Source organism: Grammomys surdaster, unplaced genomic scaffold (assembly GCF_004785775.1).
Source record: "Grammomys surdaster isolate TR1022 unplaced genomic scaffold, NIH_TR_1.0 1164, whole genome shotgun sequence".
Lineage (NCBI taxonomy): Eukaryota > Metazoa > Chordata > Mammalia > Rodentia > Muridae > Grammomys > Grammomys surdaster.
Window position 1 is genome coordinate 6,244,103 of NW_021605583.1, and position 16,944 is coordinate 6,261,046.

The 16,944-nt window shown below is 49.7% G+C and overlaps 1 protein-coding gene across 9 annotated transcripts; it reads right to left on the reverse strand.

The window, feature by feature from the left end:
* Window positions 1–3,879: 3,879 nt before the first annotated feature.
* Hyou1 (hypoxia up-regulated 1) lies at window positions 3,880–16,717 on the reverse strand. 9 transcript variants are annotated; one of them, XM_028783743.1, is made up of 26 exons: window positions 16,616–16,717; window positions 15,593–15,690; window positions 15,295–15,388; window positions 15,070–15,148; window positions 14,794–14,948; window positions 14,617–14,693; window positions 14,168–14,349; window positions 13,610–13,725; window positions 11,702–11,894; window positions 11,413–11,547; window positions 11,220–11,302; window positions 10,982–11,114; window positions 10,626–10,813; window positions 10,230–10,368; window positions 8,971–9,031; window positions 8,749–8,828; window positions 8,177–8,362; window positions 7,877–8,049; window positions 7,688–7,775; window positions 7,449–7,571; window positions 7,138–7,271; window positions 6,938–7,022; window positions 6,588–6,828; window positions 6,439–6,489; window positions 5,334–5,384; window positions 3,880–5,230 (listed from the first exon to the last, which is right to left on the reverse strand). In XM_028783743.1, the coding sequence occupies exons 2-26, from the start codon at window positions 15,681–15,683 to the stop codon at window positions 5,169–5,171; spliced, it is 3,000 nt and encodes a 999-aa protein (XP_028639576.1). In that variant the 5' UTR covers window positions 15,684–15,690; window positions 16,616–16,717; the 3' UTR covers window positions 3,880–5,168. The 9 variants fall into 9 exon arrangements, with proteins under 9 accessions (XP_028639576.1, XP_028639573.1, XP_028639567.1 ...); XM_028783740.1 differs by having other exon boundaries at window positions 3,880–5,233; window positions 16,616–16,652; XM_028783734.1 differs by having other exon boundaries at window positions 3,880–5,233; window positions 5,334–5,387; window positions 16,616–16,651.
* Between the last annotated feature and the right edge of the window lie 227 nt (window positions 16,718–16,944).

Genomic DNA, 16,944 nt, shown 5'->3' on the forward strand with positions numbered 1-16,944 from the left:
GACTGCCAGGCAGTGGTGGCGCACGCCTTTAATCCCAGCACTTGGGAGGCAGAGGCAGGCGGATTTCTGAGTTTGAGGCCAGCCTGGTCTACAGAGTGAGCTCCAGGACAGCCAGGACTATATAGAGAAACCCTGTCTTTTGAAAAGCCAAAAAACCAAAAAAAAAAAACCAAAAAAACAAAACAAAAAAACTGGTGGACAAAGGCAGGTTAGACAAAAGCAACAATATATCCTCTTTTCAACCTAGAACTCACCGTTCAGTATGAGCTTTGACATGTACAGAGTATGTGACGAGTGAACAGTCTACAGAAAATTCCTGTAGTTTCCACGGAGGATGAGAAGCTCAGGACCATCCTTAACTCGATAGCAAGCTTGAGTTACAGGAAACACAAGGAAAACAGGCATCTCTGCCAAAACCTTTAATCCCAACAGAAGTCAGAAATAGGAAGATCTCTGTCATTTCAAGGCCAGCCTCATCTACATAGTGAGTTCCAGGCTAGCCTGATACATAGAGTGAGACTGTCTAATGCAAACAAGAACCCACTTCCATTTCTGTTCTCCTTTTGCCTTCTGCCTTTATGGTTGAATTTAAGATGTCTCAGGATTTTCTTTTATCATAGCATCCCACAGGAAAATGGCTGAAGTATTTTTTTTTTTAAGTTCCCCAGATTGAAGAGCAAAGGTCTTTTAGAATACTGAAAGTCAGGAGGAAAAGGAGATGAAATAGGATTCCGCCGGGCAGTGGTGGCGCACGCCTTTAATCCCAGCACTTGGGAGGCAGAGGCAGGCGGATTTCTGAGTTCAAGGCCAGCCTGGTCTACAGAGTGAGTTCCAGGACAACCAGAGCTGTTACACAGAGAAACCCTGTCTCTAAAAAACCAAAAAAGAAAAAAAGAAAAGAAAAAGAAATAGGATTCCACTGATCCCAAACTTCTTTAATTCTGTAAGTAGCCACTGAACTGAAGCCTGGTATACACCAGGCTCCTGAGCTTGGGTAGACAACAGAACCAAGGACTGTTTCTTCAAAAGAAAGCTCCAAGGGAGCCAGGTGTGATGGGACAGTGAAGGGACAGGCCTTTAATCCCACCACTTGGGAGACAAAGGGCAGGGGCATCTGAGTTTGAGGCCAGCCTGGGCTCTAGGGTTGGGGAGGTAACTCAATGTTCTAGAGCACTTGTTTTGAATGTCTAAGGTTCTAAATTTGATGCATAAGCCTGTGTGTGTGTGTGTGTGTGTGTGTGAGAGAGAGAGAGAGAGAGAGAGAGAGAGAGAGAGAGAGAGAGAGAGGGGAGGGGGAGGGAGAGAGAGAGAAGAAGGAGGAGGAAGAGGAGGAGGAGGGGGGAAGGGAGGCAGGAGAGAGAGGAGAGAAAGATTAAGTTGGAACAAAGAATCTCCCCTTAGGCATAGTAGCTCACACTTGTAATCTCAGCTCTTAAAAGGCAGAGAAGGTTCAGCAATTAAGAGCACACACTGCTCTTGCGCAGAGCACTGAAGTTTGGTTTCTAGCACTCCCACGAAGTGGTTCACAACCACCTGTAATTCCTGTGTGCAGGCACACATGAATGCATAGCCACACATGCACATATAACCAAAAGCAATTGTTAACTGGGGCTAGGGGATGGCTCAGTAGTTAAGGGTACTTTTAAAAAATTTATTTACTTATTTATTGTATATGAGTACACTGTAGCTGTCTTCAGACACACCAGAAGAGGGCATCGGATCCCATTACAGATGGTTGTGAGCCACCATGTGGTTGCTGGGGGAACTGAATTCAGGACCTCTGGAAGAGCAGTCAGTGCTCTTAAAAGGGTACTTTCTAGGAGTACTTTCTTCAGAGGACCTGAGTTTGGTTGGATCACTGTATCCAGGCTGGGTAGCTTCATTTACCTGTGACTTCAACTCCAGGGGATCCAGTACCCTTTCTAGCTTCCCAGGCACCGTGTGAACACGTGTGAACACAGAGACATACACATATGTATATGTGTACATAACATTTTTTTAATCTGGCATTTAGTCCATGTTAAGATAAATCTCAAAAAAAAATGAAATTCTCTTATATGTTAAACTTCTCTCGTATGTTAAGACAAATCTTAAAAACTAAACCGCGTCCTCCTTGTGTGTATATCAGTTCTGTAATTACTACTCAGACTAACTGATCTGTTATTTATTTGGAGAAGTTTCAGATCTACTCCAAGGTTTCAAGAATAATCTTGACTTCTTGACAAATGTCAGGTAAAGTTTACCTCATTTTCCTGAATAAATATATATAATATGCCCATTGTCAAGCTGTATGAAAGCTAGTTGCTGCATCGTTAAACTTCGATTACCATTTTGGGCTGTATTGCTGTAAATACAAAAATATTCTCCCATACAAGCACACAACCATAATCACACTATACACACACACACACACACACACACACACAGGCCATAGTGTGCCATTAGAAACCTAAGCTTGTGTCTTATCATATTGGAACTTACCAATTGCAAAATGACAAGTCACCTCAGTTGCATTGCCTGTCAGTCACCAATTCCCCTTCACAGACATGAATTGTCAATCACAGGTGCCTTTATCCAGTCTCTCCAGCTATTTTTTTTTTTTTTTTTTTTCGAGACAGGGTTTCTCTGTGTAGCCCTGGCTGTCCTGGAACTCACTCTGTAGACCAGGCTGGCCTCGAACTCTCGAACTCAGAGATCCACCTGCCTCTGCCTCCCAAGTGCTGGGATTAAAGGCGTGCGCCACCACCGCCCGGCTCTCCAGCTATTTTTATTTTTGTTTTTTTCAGACAGCGTTTCATGGTGTAATGAGCCCGGGATGTCCTAGACTCCCTTTGTAGACCAGGCTGGCCGTGAAGATCCACCTGCCTCTGCCTCGTGAGCGCTGGGCTTAAAAGGCCTATACCACCATTCCTAGCTAGCTCTGTATTTTTAAGTTGTCTGTTCATAGATCTGTCTGGTTTTTCACCCTGGAGACCAGGCTGAACTCAATGGATCCTCCTGTCTGCCTCCTGAGCATTGGGATTAAAGGCCTGTGCCGCCACCACCCAACTTCTTTGTATTTTCAGAGTCTCATGGTATGGCTCTGGATGGCTTAGAACTTGCTATGCAAGCCAAGTTAGGCTTAAACTCCGGGAGATTCCTTGCCTCTGCCTGCAGAGTGCTAGATCAAAGGCCTGTTAATGTTTCAGTACAGATTTGAGATAAGGCAGTAAGAGACACACATGGACCTTAAGAACACCGTGCACTGAAGTCTGGCTGTGGGCTTCTCACCAGATTCACTTAAAGACCATTTTCTCATACAGATGTCAAACTTTCTATCTTATCACACTAAATATAAAGGAATCATTGCTACAGGAAACGATTTTTTTTTTTTTTTTCAGTATAACCAAACCTCCAAATCTAAAAACTGTACTTGGGGGTTGGAGCAATGGCTCACAACCATCTGTAATGGGAACCAATGCCCTCTTCTGGTGTCTGAAGACAGCTACAGTGTACTCACATAAATCAAATAAAATGAATTTTTTTTTTTTTTTTGGTTTTTCGAGACACGGTTTCTCTGTGTAGCCCTGGCTGTCCTGGAACTCACTCTGTAGACCAGGCTGGCCTCGAACTCAGAAATCCACCTGTCTCTGCCTCTCAAGTGCTGGGATTAAAGGCGTGCGTCACCACCGCCCGGCTAAAATGAATCTCTTAAAAAAAAAAACAAATCAACCTGCACGTGGTATCTCACAATTATAATTTCAGCATCGGACAAGTGGAGGCAGGAGGGTCAGGAGGCCAAGGCCTACCTCAGTTAGCCTGACCTATATATTACCTGTTTGAAAACAGCACACAACAAACAAAAAAAGAGAGGGAAGAAGCAAAAACACACACAAAACGTATAGAAAAGAATATTTTATTGAAACAGTTTCTCAATTAACAATGGAACAAAGTACAATTTGATTCAAACCTGTCCAACCAGCCTGAACTGCTAATGAAAGAACTCAAACACACAGGAGGGAACTATGGAGGACCTTTAGGTCCCTCTGCCAATGTGGCAAAAAAAAAAAAAAAGAAAAAAAGAAAAAAAAAAGAGGGGGGGGGTGGGGGGGTAGAAAACACAAACTGACTGACATATAAGGTTTGCTTTGCCTCTGCACTGGGGTGGCCCTAGCTCCGGCTATAAGTGCAATACTGGAGGACAGGCACTCTAGGCATGGTTACAGTGGGCAAGGGGCTCTCCTTCATAGCAAAGTACACTGTCAAGTTGAACCCTGATCTCTCTTTACCCACAAAGCTTGCCTGAGAGTGAGGTGGCATTTTTACATTCACGCCATGGTCTCTATGTCCCCCAGGGTCTTGGGAAAGGGGCTCACAGTAGATAGCACATTTTTGGTCAGCCCAGGAGGAAGAAGGAAAGAGCATGAAGGAGTGGGTGTCACAGGAACTGGGGCTGGCAAGGATGCTGAGTGCCTGTAGTATACTTGCGCCCTTGCCAGCCACTCTCTGACTAGTACTGTTCTGGGCCCAACCCAGACGAGGGTACACAGCTTTCCCTTCTCGCCTGCTTCCTGCTTGCTCCAGCCACCAGGGATCACAGGAACCATGAGAACATATTTACTCTATAGACAGTACAAATGAAAGGCTTTGGGTAAGAAACCATAGCCCAATCTGCACAGGGAAGGCAGGGACAGAAGAGCCAAGGAGGAAGGGGGAGGGGTTAGAAGACACAGAAGAGAAAAAGAGGCACTCAGAAACCAAGTGGGACTGAGGCTCTGCAGACACCGGCCCAAACAGGACACTGATTTTGTGGAAGAGGAAAAGATGAAAGAAAGGATGCTGAGAAGACTGGCCACTCTAGTGACCCATAACATCCTTCCCACTACCAGGTCTCCAACAACCACTGGCAGCCATTCTCTCACTTCCCCACAGGCGAAGAATTAAGACATAATAGTGATTTTTTCCCAAACACAGGGCCAGAGAGTAGGAGACCCGAGGGTGGGGCTGGGGACAGAACCAGAGCCGGTGTCACCATGGAGCTACTCCAGGATGTTGAGCAGCCACCTCCTGTCCCAGCTGAGAAGGAACTTGAGCCCGTGACGGCACCAACCCCCACTCCAACCCTGATGTATAATAAATAGAGGTGGTAGGAGAAGGGGCTAGAGGCGAGGGGGAAGCAGGAGCTGGGGTTATAGTTCATCGTTCTTCAAAGGCCGCTTCTGTGCTGCTGCCTGCTCTTCCTGTTCAGATTCTGCTGTGGAGGAGGGGAGGGAGAAGAGCAGTGTAAGGCCCAACAGCCTGATCTCTCCCTCCAACCGTAACAGGCTGCCCAATGCCCCGGGCTCCACTCTTACCAGCTCCAGGACCTCCTAACTCCAGAGGCTCAGAGTCTGCTGGTTCCGTACCTGCTTTGAAGAAGGAAAAGGCCGGTCACTACACAACTGAGAGGCTACGAATCCAGTGGGTAAATATAGAAGATGTGTGAGCCACATCTGAGGTGTCTCCTTTTTTCTTTTTTAAATTGTTTGTTTGTTTGTTTTTTTGAGATTAAATTTTTATTTAATGTTTATGGTTGGTTGTTGTGCTTGCATGTATGCCTGAGCACTATGTGCCTTGAAGGCCAGAGCAGGGAATCAGGTCCTCTGGAACCGGAGTTACAGGCAGTTGTGAGCCATTACGTACAAACTGAATATAGAAACTGAGTTCACTGAAGAGGAACCAGAACTCTTAAGCATTGCGTCATCTCTCCTGCCCTATCTCCCACAAATTTCTGCATTTTTCTGGTCTGGGAGTACACAAAGAAACATTAGCTCAAAAAAAAAATTTATATATATATATATATATATATATATATATATATATATATATATATATATATACACACACACACACACACACACACACACACACACACACACACACACACACACAAAAGCCAGGTATGGTAGTGTATGCCTTTAATACCAGCACTTGAGAGGCAGAGTCAGGTGACTCTCTTGAGTTCAAGGTCAGCCTGGTCTACAAAGCAAGTCCCAGGACAGCAAGGGTTATGTTCTGCCCATGCATGTGGAGGCCAGTGGCTGATGTAGGGTTTCTCCCTCATTGCTTGCTCTCTTATACATTCAGGGAAGGTCTCTCACTTGAATCTGGAGCTGGTAATTCATCTAGATAAGCTAACCAACCTGCTCTAGACACCTTGTTTCCTCGACACGCTGGGTAACAAGTGGGCATTTACACGGGTGCTGGGGGTTTGAACTCTGATCCTCACACTGTACCATTAAGCATTTACCTCTGAGCCATCTTCCCAGCCTGTCTTTGTCTTTGTTTACTTCCAAAGAAAAAGTAATGCTTCTAGAAACTAAAGGCTACCCACATTCACTGACTTGAAATAGGCCAGGCTTGCCAATTTGCCTGCCCCCAGACTAGTGAAATGTTCCATTCCCCTGGTCCCCAACTCACCAGTCTCTTCTTTGTCAGGTTCTAAAATGGGCTTCGCTTCTTCCGTTTGGCCTAGAGGCAAACCAAAAGTTAGATGCAGTCCTAGGAGGAAGAGGTAGTCGGCTTTCTGACTGTTCACAGGAACTGGAGCCAGCATCATCTCTCCTCACCTGCAGGTGGAATGACCTTTTCCTCTTGGTCACCAGCACTGGCATTGAGGGGAGGTTCTGTCCGGGTGCCATTCTTGTCCTTGGGCCGTGGCCGGGGTTTGGCAAACTTGGCCTTATTGAGTAGATACTGTACCTCTCGGTCCAGGGCCATCATTTTGGCCTCGATGTCTTTTGAAAGCAGCACAGGCTTCTCTGTGGCAGGAAGCTTGGCCTGCTCAGCCAGAGTTGCATTCTTCCAGGCCTGGGGACGAAGCAGGGAAGACTCAGAGTGAGCCATGGATGTGGCAAGTTCATTCTCGCCATCCCAGGGCACCAGCTAATGTGTCCGGTTCTACAGTACAAGAAATTACCCAGGTGTCATTGATGACTTTCTCTAATGTCATCATCTCCACTTCTGTGAAGATCTGGTCCATCTCGGGGATGAGCCGGGCACCCCTAGAAGCCAGAGAGGGGAAAGGTCAGCCTGGGGCAGAAGAACAGAGGCTGCCAGAAAGGGGCTCATGGTCTCAGCAGGACTAAACAAAGAAGCAACGGTGCAGAAAACACTCACTTGAGGAAAATGCTGGAGTGGTTGAGGAGATTATCCAGTGCTGAAAGCCGCTCTGGCCATTTCCTGCGCTCTTCCACCCGAAAAAACAGCCCTTGGCACAGCTTTCTCAGCTCGGCCAGCTTGTCCTTCAGCATCTGATGGACATGAGGAGGAAGAGGAGGGTTCAAGTGGTAGCAGGAGCATCCTGGACCCAGCCCTGCATCGTGCTTCTTGTCCTGACACCCCAGCTCTTCTCACTCTGGCCTAGAAGTGGGGGTTGGGGCCAAGGACAGCACTCTCATCTGCCTGCCACATCCCAGAAGGCCACTCACCACAGTGGTTGCTCCAAATCCCTCATCCTCCAGCCAGGTGGAAGTGGCACTGAGTTTCCCAGAGATCTCCTCCCGTTGCTCCTCAGTGGACACTTCTTGGTACTCGGGTTGGTACAGCTTGTCCTGTAAGGGACACAAATCCATGCATTCAGCGAGGTTTGGGGCAAGGATCAGAGCCACGTGTCCTTAAGCAGAAGTCCCAGGGAGGCACGAGAGCTTGCTGCCCCATGCCTGCTAACCTGAGTCTCAAAGATAAAAGCTTCCAAGCTGTTGGCAGCTTTCTCCCTTTCCTGCTTCTCTAGGTCTCGCAGGGTCAAGTCCTCAAGTCTGTGGGATGAAAAGGCAGGGAGAGGTGGGGTTGGAACTGGGGGTCCTCCCAGGATCACCTTTTCACACCCGGCTCATCTTCCACACGGGCCAGCACTTACTTCTGCACGGACCGCGCCAGCTCATCCTCCAGCAGGTCTGGCAGGTCCAAGACAGCCAGCTCCACACCAATCTCCTCCACCATTTTCTGCTTCCGGGCAGGTTTCTGCTTTTTTTCTTGCTCAGGAGCTGGAGGGGCACCCTCAGGTCCTGCCTGCCCTTTCTCATTGGGCTTCTGAGTCGAAAGAGCAGTGATGTAAGGAAAACCATTAGCTGTCTGCTCCTCTATAAGGCGTGAAGGAAGTGGCTTCCACATAGCATTAGCCCTTGGATTCCACCCTCTTCCTCTACAGGTGGCTCACCTGGGCATCAGACTTGTCCCCACTTTCTTTTTCTTCAGGTTTTTCTCCCTCATGGGCTGTATCCCCTTTGGGCTCAGAGGGTGGAGGCTGAGAGGTCTCCTCTGCTGGGGCTTCAGCTTCTTCCTTGAGCTCCCCCTGCTCTGCAGGCTCATCCTTGCTCCCCTCAGCAGGGCTCTCCTCTTCCTCCTGGGAGACAATTATGGGAACCTCAAAAGTTATACAGATTATAAGCTGAGCCTGTGACCACACTTCACCTTGACGATATCAGCTCCTCTGGAAAGGAACCACTGCTCAGCATAAAGCTTGGGGCAAGCAGATGATACTTGTGGGCAACCAGGGGCTGCTGGGATTCCAGAGATACAGGAGAACAAAGGGAGGACAGGTGGTAATGTGAACATGCCTATGGCAGTGGCTCAAATCTAATGACGCGGCAGCAGGACAGCCTGCCCTAGGTGAGAGCTGAGGCCCTCTGAGGCTCACTCAAGTCCAGGCAGCTGGAGTCATGCCAGACTCTGCTTCAATCCCTGTCTCCCCAGCCCCAGCTGCTTGCTAGTCCGCTTCTCTGCCCTCACCTGTACAGCATCAGTACCATTCTCTTTGGCATCTGATGAAGTACCACCTCCAAACAGGCTGGAAATGGTGTTGCCAAGTTCTAGGAGGGAAGCAGCAGAGAGGTTCATGAGGGAATCAAGCAGCAACTCCACTTCTCACCCCAGAACAATGCCATCACCTCCCCCAGCAGGCAGGCATGTTTAATCTTGCTTGTTGGCACATGGGAGCCATGTTCATCTTACTGGTAAGAGTAGATTCTTCCTCTGGACTGTCCTCCACCAGGGTCTCAAATACGGACTCCACCTATTTTGAAATGGTTTTTTTTTTTTTAAATAATAATAATCGTTTTCCCCATGTTGCATATGCATACATTAGGAATACAAAATAACTTGCACCTGTGAGGACCTACAATCTCACCTTCCTTTTCTGAGACTCCTGGATAGCCAATCCCCACCTTCACATGGCAGCCCTCTCAGGACAGGCTCCCAGTCCTCTCCTTAGAGCCCGCCAGGTCTCCACTTGGTAATACAATGGACCATTTTCCCAGTGTGCCAGAAAATACTCATTCAAACACAATTTTTTGTTTGTTTGTTTGTTTTGAGACAGGGTTTCTCTATATAACAGAGACCCGGCTGTCCTAGAGTCATTGTAAACCAGGCTGGGCTCAAACTCAAAGCGCTGCCTCTGCCTCCCGAGTGCTGCACCAACACACCTAGCTCAAAATTACTCTTTAGAAAGAAGCCGGCTTATTTAGGGGCTGAAGAGGTGTCTTAGCAGCAAAGAGCAAGGACTGGTTCTCAAGCGACCCCAGGTCTGATGGTCAGCACTGACACAGTGGCTCACAGCATCTCTTAACTGCAGCGCCGGGGGATCTGACTCCCTCTTCCAGCCTCCTGGGGCATCAGACATACATGTGATGCAGACACATATGCAGGCGAACCACCCATACACATTTTATTTTAAATTGAATTAAAGAAGAAAGGGGTTTCTCTGGACTGGCAAGATGGCTCAGTAGGTAGAGATGCTTACTCTCACCAGAGGTAGAAGAAAAGCACCTAGTTTTCTGTTTCCTCTGTCTCTACGTCTGCTGTGGCAGGCTTACATTCCCTCCTCATTGTATACACACACGCTAAGAACATCTTACGGGGTTGGAAAGATGTCTCAGCACTGGGTCCAGTTCCCAGCATCGACATTCACGTGTTACCTCCAGTTCCAGGGGATCCAATACCTCTTAGTCTTCATGAGCACCAGGCACATAAATGGTGCACACACACATACCCACACATTTAAAAAAAAAAAAACTCTATTTCCCTCTAAGCAAGTTACAGTGACCATTAGCATGTGGTCACAACAAGCCCCATTGTTACACTGTGTTTAAAGCCAAGATTCATCCGATCTGCTTCCAAAATGGTTTCTGGTTATCCTGTGGAACCCACTCTGAGAGAGGCTGGTGGGTCCAGGGTTCACCCTTACCCAGAGAAGGGTTTCCCTTTGCTCTCACCCTGTCTAAGCTGAGCACCCCACTCTCATCCAGGTTAAAGTGGGCCTTGATGCCTTTGGACTCGTAGTCGGGATATTTCTTGAAGCTCTCTCCCACACCTTTTAGTTTCACTGTGGTCAGATTCTGGGAGCCAAATACCCTGGTTGGGAGGAAATGAAAAGAGTTTGAGGAGATCCACCTGGCCCATCACTAACTCCAGACCACATGGCCTACAGGCCTGAGCTGGCAGAGCCCCTACCCAGGAAACACGGACCCTCTCTCCAAGACAAGTTGTTCACAATGTAACCCTCACCCAGCTTCAGCCCTTCATGTGCCACACTCCCCTCCCCATCCTTAGAGCATCCGGCAGGCACACCTCCCACACCCTGGAGGTGCCATCCTGCCCCCGCCCCTCACCGAAGATCCTCAGGCCCCAGGAAGCCCAGGTCACCGTAGTTGATGTGGAAGTTGAAATCATGGCTGTAGCGGTTAAAGGTGATGACTTTGCGCTGAGGGTAGGGCCCCATTCGGGAGAAGAGCACACGCTTATTGTGCTTCAGGCTTCGAAGCCCAGGCTCCTCCTCCACCTCCCTTGTGAACTCCACCTACAGAACAAGCAAGGAGAAGGTAAGGTGCACTGGAGAACCAGGGAACGTTCTGGAAGTCGGGATGAGGCAACAGGATCTCTCAGCCTAAAGAAAAAGGGACAGGCTGAGGTGAATAGAGATCTCACTTGGTGCAGTGAAGGGAGTGTGTCACCAGGTCAAGCTTACCAGGATGGGGTAAATGACAGCGTCACGGACAACAAACGGCTTCACTTTGAAGGCTTTGCTGAGGGCCGCTGCCTGGTACACAGCCCCCATGGCAGCTGCTTCATCTGCGTTGATGTTCTTTCCTAGTTCCTCCCTAGGAGACACAGCGTTAATACTGTCTCCCCGGGAGCGGGTTCTCCCTCCCCATTATGGAGGTGCCCAGTCCACAGCCCCATGGCAGCTGCGACACCACACTCACTTGCCCACAGCCTTCAGCAGCACCTCTTGAACCTTGGGAACACGAGTGGCCCCGCCCACCAGGATCACCTGTTCAATCTGATCCTGCAGAAGGGAAGGTGAGATGCTCGAGTTAGTGCCCTGTCCCTCCGACACTCTGTGGTGTGCTATGCCCCCCCCCCCCCCCGTAGGCACATCTCTCCCTCATCCCTCACCAAGCTCATCTCTGCACTCTGCAGGGCCTGCTGCACAGGCCCAGGGACTCGATCAAACAGGTCTGCACACAGCTCCTCGAACTCCACTCGAGTGACCTTCGCCTTGAAGTCCACATCATCCATCAAGCCCTCAATCTGTGGGAAGAGGAACAGGCGTCACGTCTGCTCTTCTGGCCAAAAGAAGATGGAATGCAAGAGAACAGAAGAGGACTTTGGGAGGAATAAAAGGCCCTCCATCTCCATGGACAGGAGCCACAAGCCTGTTCCCTAGAGGGTCCCATGTGGGTACCTGTGCCATGTGATCAGCATTGGCACTCAGGACAGTTTTAAGCCGATTGGCTTCCCGAAGCAGTTTGGCCATGGCACGGGGGTTTTCCCGAACATCCTTGGCTTTCTGGCCCTTGCGCTGTTCATTGAAGAGCTTAGCCAGGTGTTCTCGCAGCCGGAGCTCCATCTCCAGGCCACCAAGGGTGCGGTCAAACCTGTTCAAGAAAAGAAACAAGCACAGTGTGAGGCCAGAGACGACAGTGCTCTGCCTGCAGCTCCCTACAGCACACGGCAATTCATGAGCAGCTCATCCACGTAGTCAAGCAGCATATCCTGAGTATCAAGCAAGCATTTGAATGCAAGTGACAGAGAGGAGCAGGAGAGGACACAGCTCCCTGCTGTAAAGGAACTTATCATCTAATAGAAGAATAACCTCCTGGATGTGAAATCACAGACGGCATAAAAAGGATGCACCCAGCATCTGTGAGTTTGAGGCTAGTCTGCACTACATACAGACTCGAAGGCCAGCCAGGGTTACACAGTGAGACCCTGTGTAATGAAGACAAATGACAAAAAACAGAAAAGGCTAGCAGAAGGCATATAGGAAGTCTATGCTATTCAAAGAGTAGTCAGAGAAGACAGTGAAGCACATTCTAGGCAGAAGGAATAGTGTCGCTAAAGACCCCAAGATAGGAAGTAGGAGCGTACGTTCAAAGCTCTGAAGGATGACAAATATAGTCTTTAAGAATTCTTCAATTCGCCGGGTGGTGGTGGCGCACACCTTTAATCCCAGCACTTGGGAGGCAGAGGCAGGCGGATTTCTGAGTTCGAGGCCAGCCTGGTCTACAGAGTGAGTTCCAGGACAGCTAGGGCTACACAGAGAAACCCTGTCTCAAAAAAAACAAAAAAGAATTCTTCATCTCCGTGCAGTTCATGCTTTTACACCCAGCATGTGGGAGGCAGAGACAGGCCAATCTCTTGAGTTCTAGGCCAACCTGGTCTACACAGAGTTCCGTGACAGCCAGGACTATGTAGAGAGAGCTCCAAAAAATAAAACCACATCAGTGAGAGAGCTCAGGCACAGCTGCAGCAGGGAGGGCTCAAACAGGTGTAAGGAGAGCACTGACGATATGGATTACCAATGTATTGGCATTTTATTTATCTCTTTATTGGTGAGTCTAGGACTCATGAATACTAGGCAAGACCCCAGTACAGAGCTACTGTCCTTACACCAGAATTCTAAGAGAGACTTCCAGCTGAACAGTGAAGAGCTGAAAAGGTTTTTTTTTCATACAGGGTCTATGTTGTACTAGTACTCCATAGGTAGTTACAGATGATTTTGCATTTCTGACCCTCCTGCCTCCACCTCCCCAGTGTTAGGATTATACCCCAATGCCTTGTTTAAGAAGGGTTTTGTTGTTTTTTAAATTCTGTAGGTGACAAGACAGAGGTAGGACTGCCAGAAGTTTCTAACCAACCTGAATACAGTCAAGTTTCAGGGATATACAGTTTAGTAGTGGAATGTTTGTGTGGTGTGTGTGAGACTCTAGAGTCAACCTCAGTAAAAACAAAGAATTGGTAGGGCAGTGTTGGTGCAGTGTGTGCTTCTAATCCTAGTAACTCGGAAGGAAGAGACACAACTGGATCTCTGTGAGTTCAAGGCCAGCCTGATCTATAGAGTGAGTTTCAGGACAGCTAGGCAGGGATACAGAGGTACCCTGTCTCGAAACATCAAAACCAAACAGAATCCAAACAGGGAAGAAAGACAGACATTGACAGTGATATAACATGTCAGGAATCAAACTCCCCCCCCCCACTTTCATGTCTTCTTTGGGAGCAGCACCTTCAGAAACCCAGGAAGTGTCCCTTTAGGGATCAGAAAAGGCACCTGAAGTCCAGGAGACACCTCTCCTGGGTCTCAGTAACCTACCCTACGCCCCGGATCTGCAGCTGTGGTTGCATTCCAGCCTCTTTAGTCTTCACCGTTTGGTAGGTCACAATGGTGCACACGGTGCTGCCTGAGCCCATGTCATAGAACATGACATTCTGTGGAGACACCAAGGGTACTGTCATGGGAACCTATTAAGGAAGCCAAGCTAGGTGTGGTAGTTCACACCTTCAATTCCAGCACTCAGGAAGCAGAGGCAGGTGATCTCTGAGTTTGAAGCCAGTCTGATCTACAGTGAGTTTCAGGACAGCCAGTGCTATACAGAGAAATCCTGTCTCATCGCTCCCACCAACAAAAAAAAACTCAGAACAAAGAGATGGCTTATCAAATGCAGGATGTCTGTCTACTCGTCTGCCTGAAAACTGAAAGCTGTCATCCTTCATAAGGCTGACCAACTTCCATGGGTACTGAAAGGCAGCTATCTGTCACAATTTGTCAAGGGATGGCCATGCAAACAAGATGCAAAATGGGTCAAGGCTCCTCCTTCCTCAGACCCCCATGTCCTATGTGTCTAGTGGCCAGGAGGCCTCCCTGGCTCACCTGTGCAGTGGAATTGATATCTTTCCGGCGGAAGACACCATAGCTGAGGGCCGTGGCAGTGTTGTCATTGATCAGCTGCAGCACCTTGAGGCCAGCCATCCGAGCAGCCTGCAGCACAGCTCGGCGCTCAGCCTGGTTGAAAAACGCTGGCACAGTGATCACCGCATCCTTAATGGGTTGTTCTACAGACGGCAAAAGATCAGGATCTCACCAACTCCGAACCTCAGAGCAGGATTTCCAAACGGTACCTCTGGCTCTGAGTCAGGTAATCTCTTACTGGGCCTCCCTATCCTCTACATACTAGATGCCAGCAGCAGATCTCAAGCTTGTGACCACCAAACATGTCTTCAGGCATGGTCCAATTTTCAGTGAGAAATAAGAGGCTCTGCCTGACATTCACTGTACATTTGAGGACGTCCCCCTGCAACCAGCACCACCTTAATGTTCACCTGCAAAATCTTCAGCCAAGGAACGGGAGTAGTTCAGAACCATGCCCAGCACCTCCTCAGGAGAGAACTGGAGCTGCCTGAGGAGAGGAGAAGCTGAGGCACGGGAAGGCAAACACCAAACCCAATAATCACGAAAACACACCCACAAGGGGCTACCTCCCCCCTCTGGACACTCACGGACTGATCTGGAAGCGCACAGTCTGCCTCTGTGGGTCAACGTTTAGCTCATGTTCTGGGAAACGTGACCGATAAAGGGCCACATGAGGATTATCCGCCTGTTTTCCAAGGAGGTGCTGGAAATAACGGAGCGTAGCCTTTGGGTTCTTGATGGCCTGAAAGGAGAAGACGCAGCAGGTTCTTAGGCCTAAACCTACCTTAGCTAGCCTCTACTTCATCCAGCTAGGTAAGAGGCTAGCCGCTGGGGGAACCAAAGCATCGAGGGTTGTTACTCACCATGCCGGCTGCACTGTCACCTAAAAACCTTTCATTTTCTTTCAAGGTCACAGTCACTGGAGTTTTCCTCCGAGATTCCCTAAGAAAAAAGCAGCATTAGCCTAGCTGCCTGCAGCAGAGAATAAAGCTGGAAGCGTCCAGATCTCACACCTGCGGCCCAGCCACCACAGTCTGAAGTGGGCACTATAAATTATAGCCACACTGCTGACACAGAGCTGCTCTTACTTGTTCAATACAATCTCCATGGGCACTCCGGGCTTGACAATGGCCACCTTCATAGATTCACTGCCCAGGTCTACAGACATCACAGCCAATGTGTCTGAACGAAAGACAGAAAGTAAGTTTATCTGTCAGTTCTCTGCATCCCACACCTTCCTAAGTTAAATCAATGAAAGCAGCCTGCTTTCTATGTCGAAGACAAAGAAAAAATGGCTAGATCCAGCCAACCCTAAACTCCAGTAGGCACCTTGTGCCCTCTTATTCTTCCATTTACTCTTCTCTGACACCTTTGCCAGGTACATACCGCTCAGTGCCAACAGGTCTGCCAAGAGGGCAACCACCAAGGCCCAGCAGAGTAGCCTCCTTGGCCTCTGCCTTCTTACTGTGGCTGTCATTGTGACCCTGCCGGAGAAGGAAAAACACTTGTAACTGGATGCTGAATGAAGAAGGAAACAGAACCACATCCCAGGACAGACAAGCTCTAAGATTCTTATCTGTTGCACTCTTGGCTAAACGCACTGCAGCTCGAACCCCTTCTCTTCCTTCCTGAGGAGTTTCAATCATTTTAGGCATCCTCACAAGTGTCCCACATTGGGGCCGAAGCAAAAGGGTCCTCCACCACTTATCTAGACAAATAAGGAGGTTTGACCTTCTTTCCATCAACGTACAGGCAACTAATTGCCACACCACAGCGCTGTACCTGTCAAAATACCTGGAGCTCGGCCAGGACCCTCGAAATCGGCTCAACTACCTCACCCCTGGAGCGGCCCTGGTGGCAGGGAAAGCCAGGCTGAGCCTGGGCAGGAGCTGAAAGGTGATGACGTTGGGGATGGCTGACATGTTAGGGTCTGTCCCCTTCTCTGCATCCCTTGAGCATGGTGCGGCCCATCCTCCTTGCCCATCCCACTCCTGGGCCCCCCGCTGCCTACGCAGACGTTGTGCGGGCTAAGATTACTAGCCAGGTGAGTGTTCACCTAAACCTCACCTGACGAAGGTGGAAGATCCCACTCCCAGAAACGGATTCCGGCCCACCCCGAGCGCGAGGGGGCAGCTCAGCGCCTGAACTTCAGGGCCGAAGGGACCGGTGTCCGTGCGGCCCTAGCTCCTGCTACCGGCCCGCCCCCGAAGCTAGCACGCTGCCTCCCCTAGGAGCCGCGGCCCGACGGCTGCTCCATCCTCACCCCCGCTCCCTCTGGCCTTCAGCTTCTGCGCCCCTCGCTCCGGGATCAACGCGGCGAGGACGTACCCACACGGCCAGCAGCACGACCCCAACCCCAGGCCCTTCACAACTCCCCTTCGTTTGCAAACTGTTACAGTGGCCACCAACCTCTCAGCGGCGTCTCGCGCACCAGCCGGCCCCGGACGCGGCGCACGCTCATTGGCGCCTCCGCTGCCCGGCCCTGCGCCGCGCACCTGGCCCCGCCCTCCCGAGACCCTACGCGAGTCACCATTGGTCCACGTAGAAGACCCGCCCCTCTCCGGCCCCGCCCCCGAGGACGCAGCTGGGCCTGAGTACGGGTTGGGACGAAACTGCCGGAGCTGGCTGCGGATTGGGCCACGTCACGGTTCGCGGCCGGGTTGCTGCTCGCGGGACTTGTGCCAGCCTTGGTGCTAGACGCTTCGATGCGGAACCCTAGCGGAACCCCGCGTGGGAGC

Bases quoted from the DNA above. Each gene is read 5' to 3' on its own strand.
- Hyou1 (XM_028783734.1), bottom strand. From the start codon at position 15,683: ATGACAGCCACAGTAAGAAGGCAGAGGCCAAGGAGGCTACTCTGCTGG. The intron at 8,363-8,748 runs GTGAGGGCAGAG...ATTGTCTCCCAG, and splicing joins ATGGTACTGATGCTGTACAG to GAGGAAGAGGAGAGCCCTGC. The intron at 7,272-7,448 runs GTGAGTGGCCTT...CATGTCCATCAG, and splicing joins GATTTGGAGCAACCACTGTG to ATGCTGAAGGACAAGCTGGC.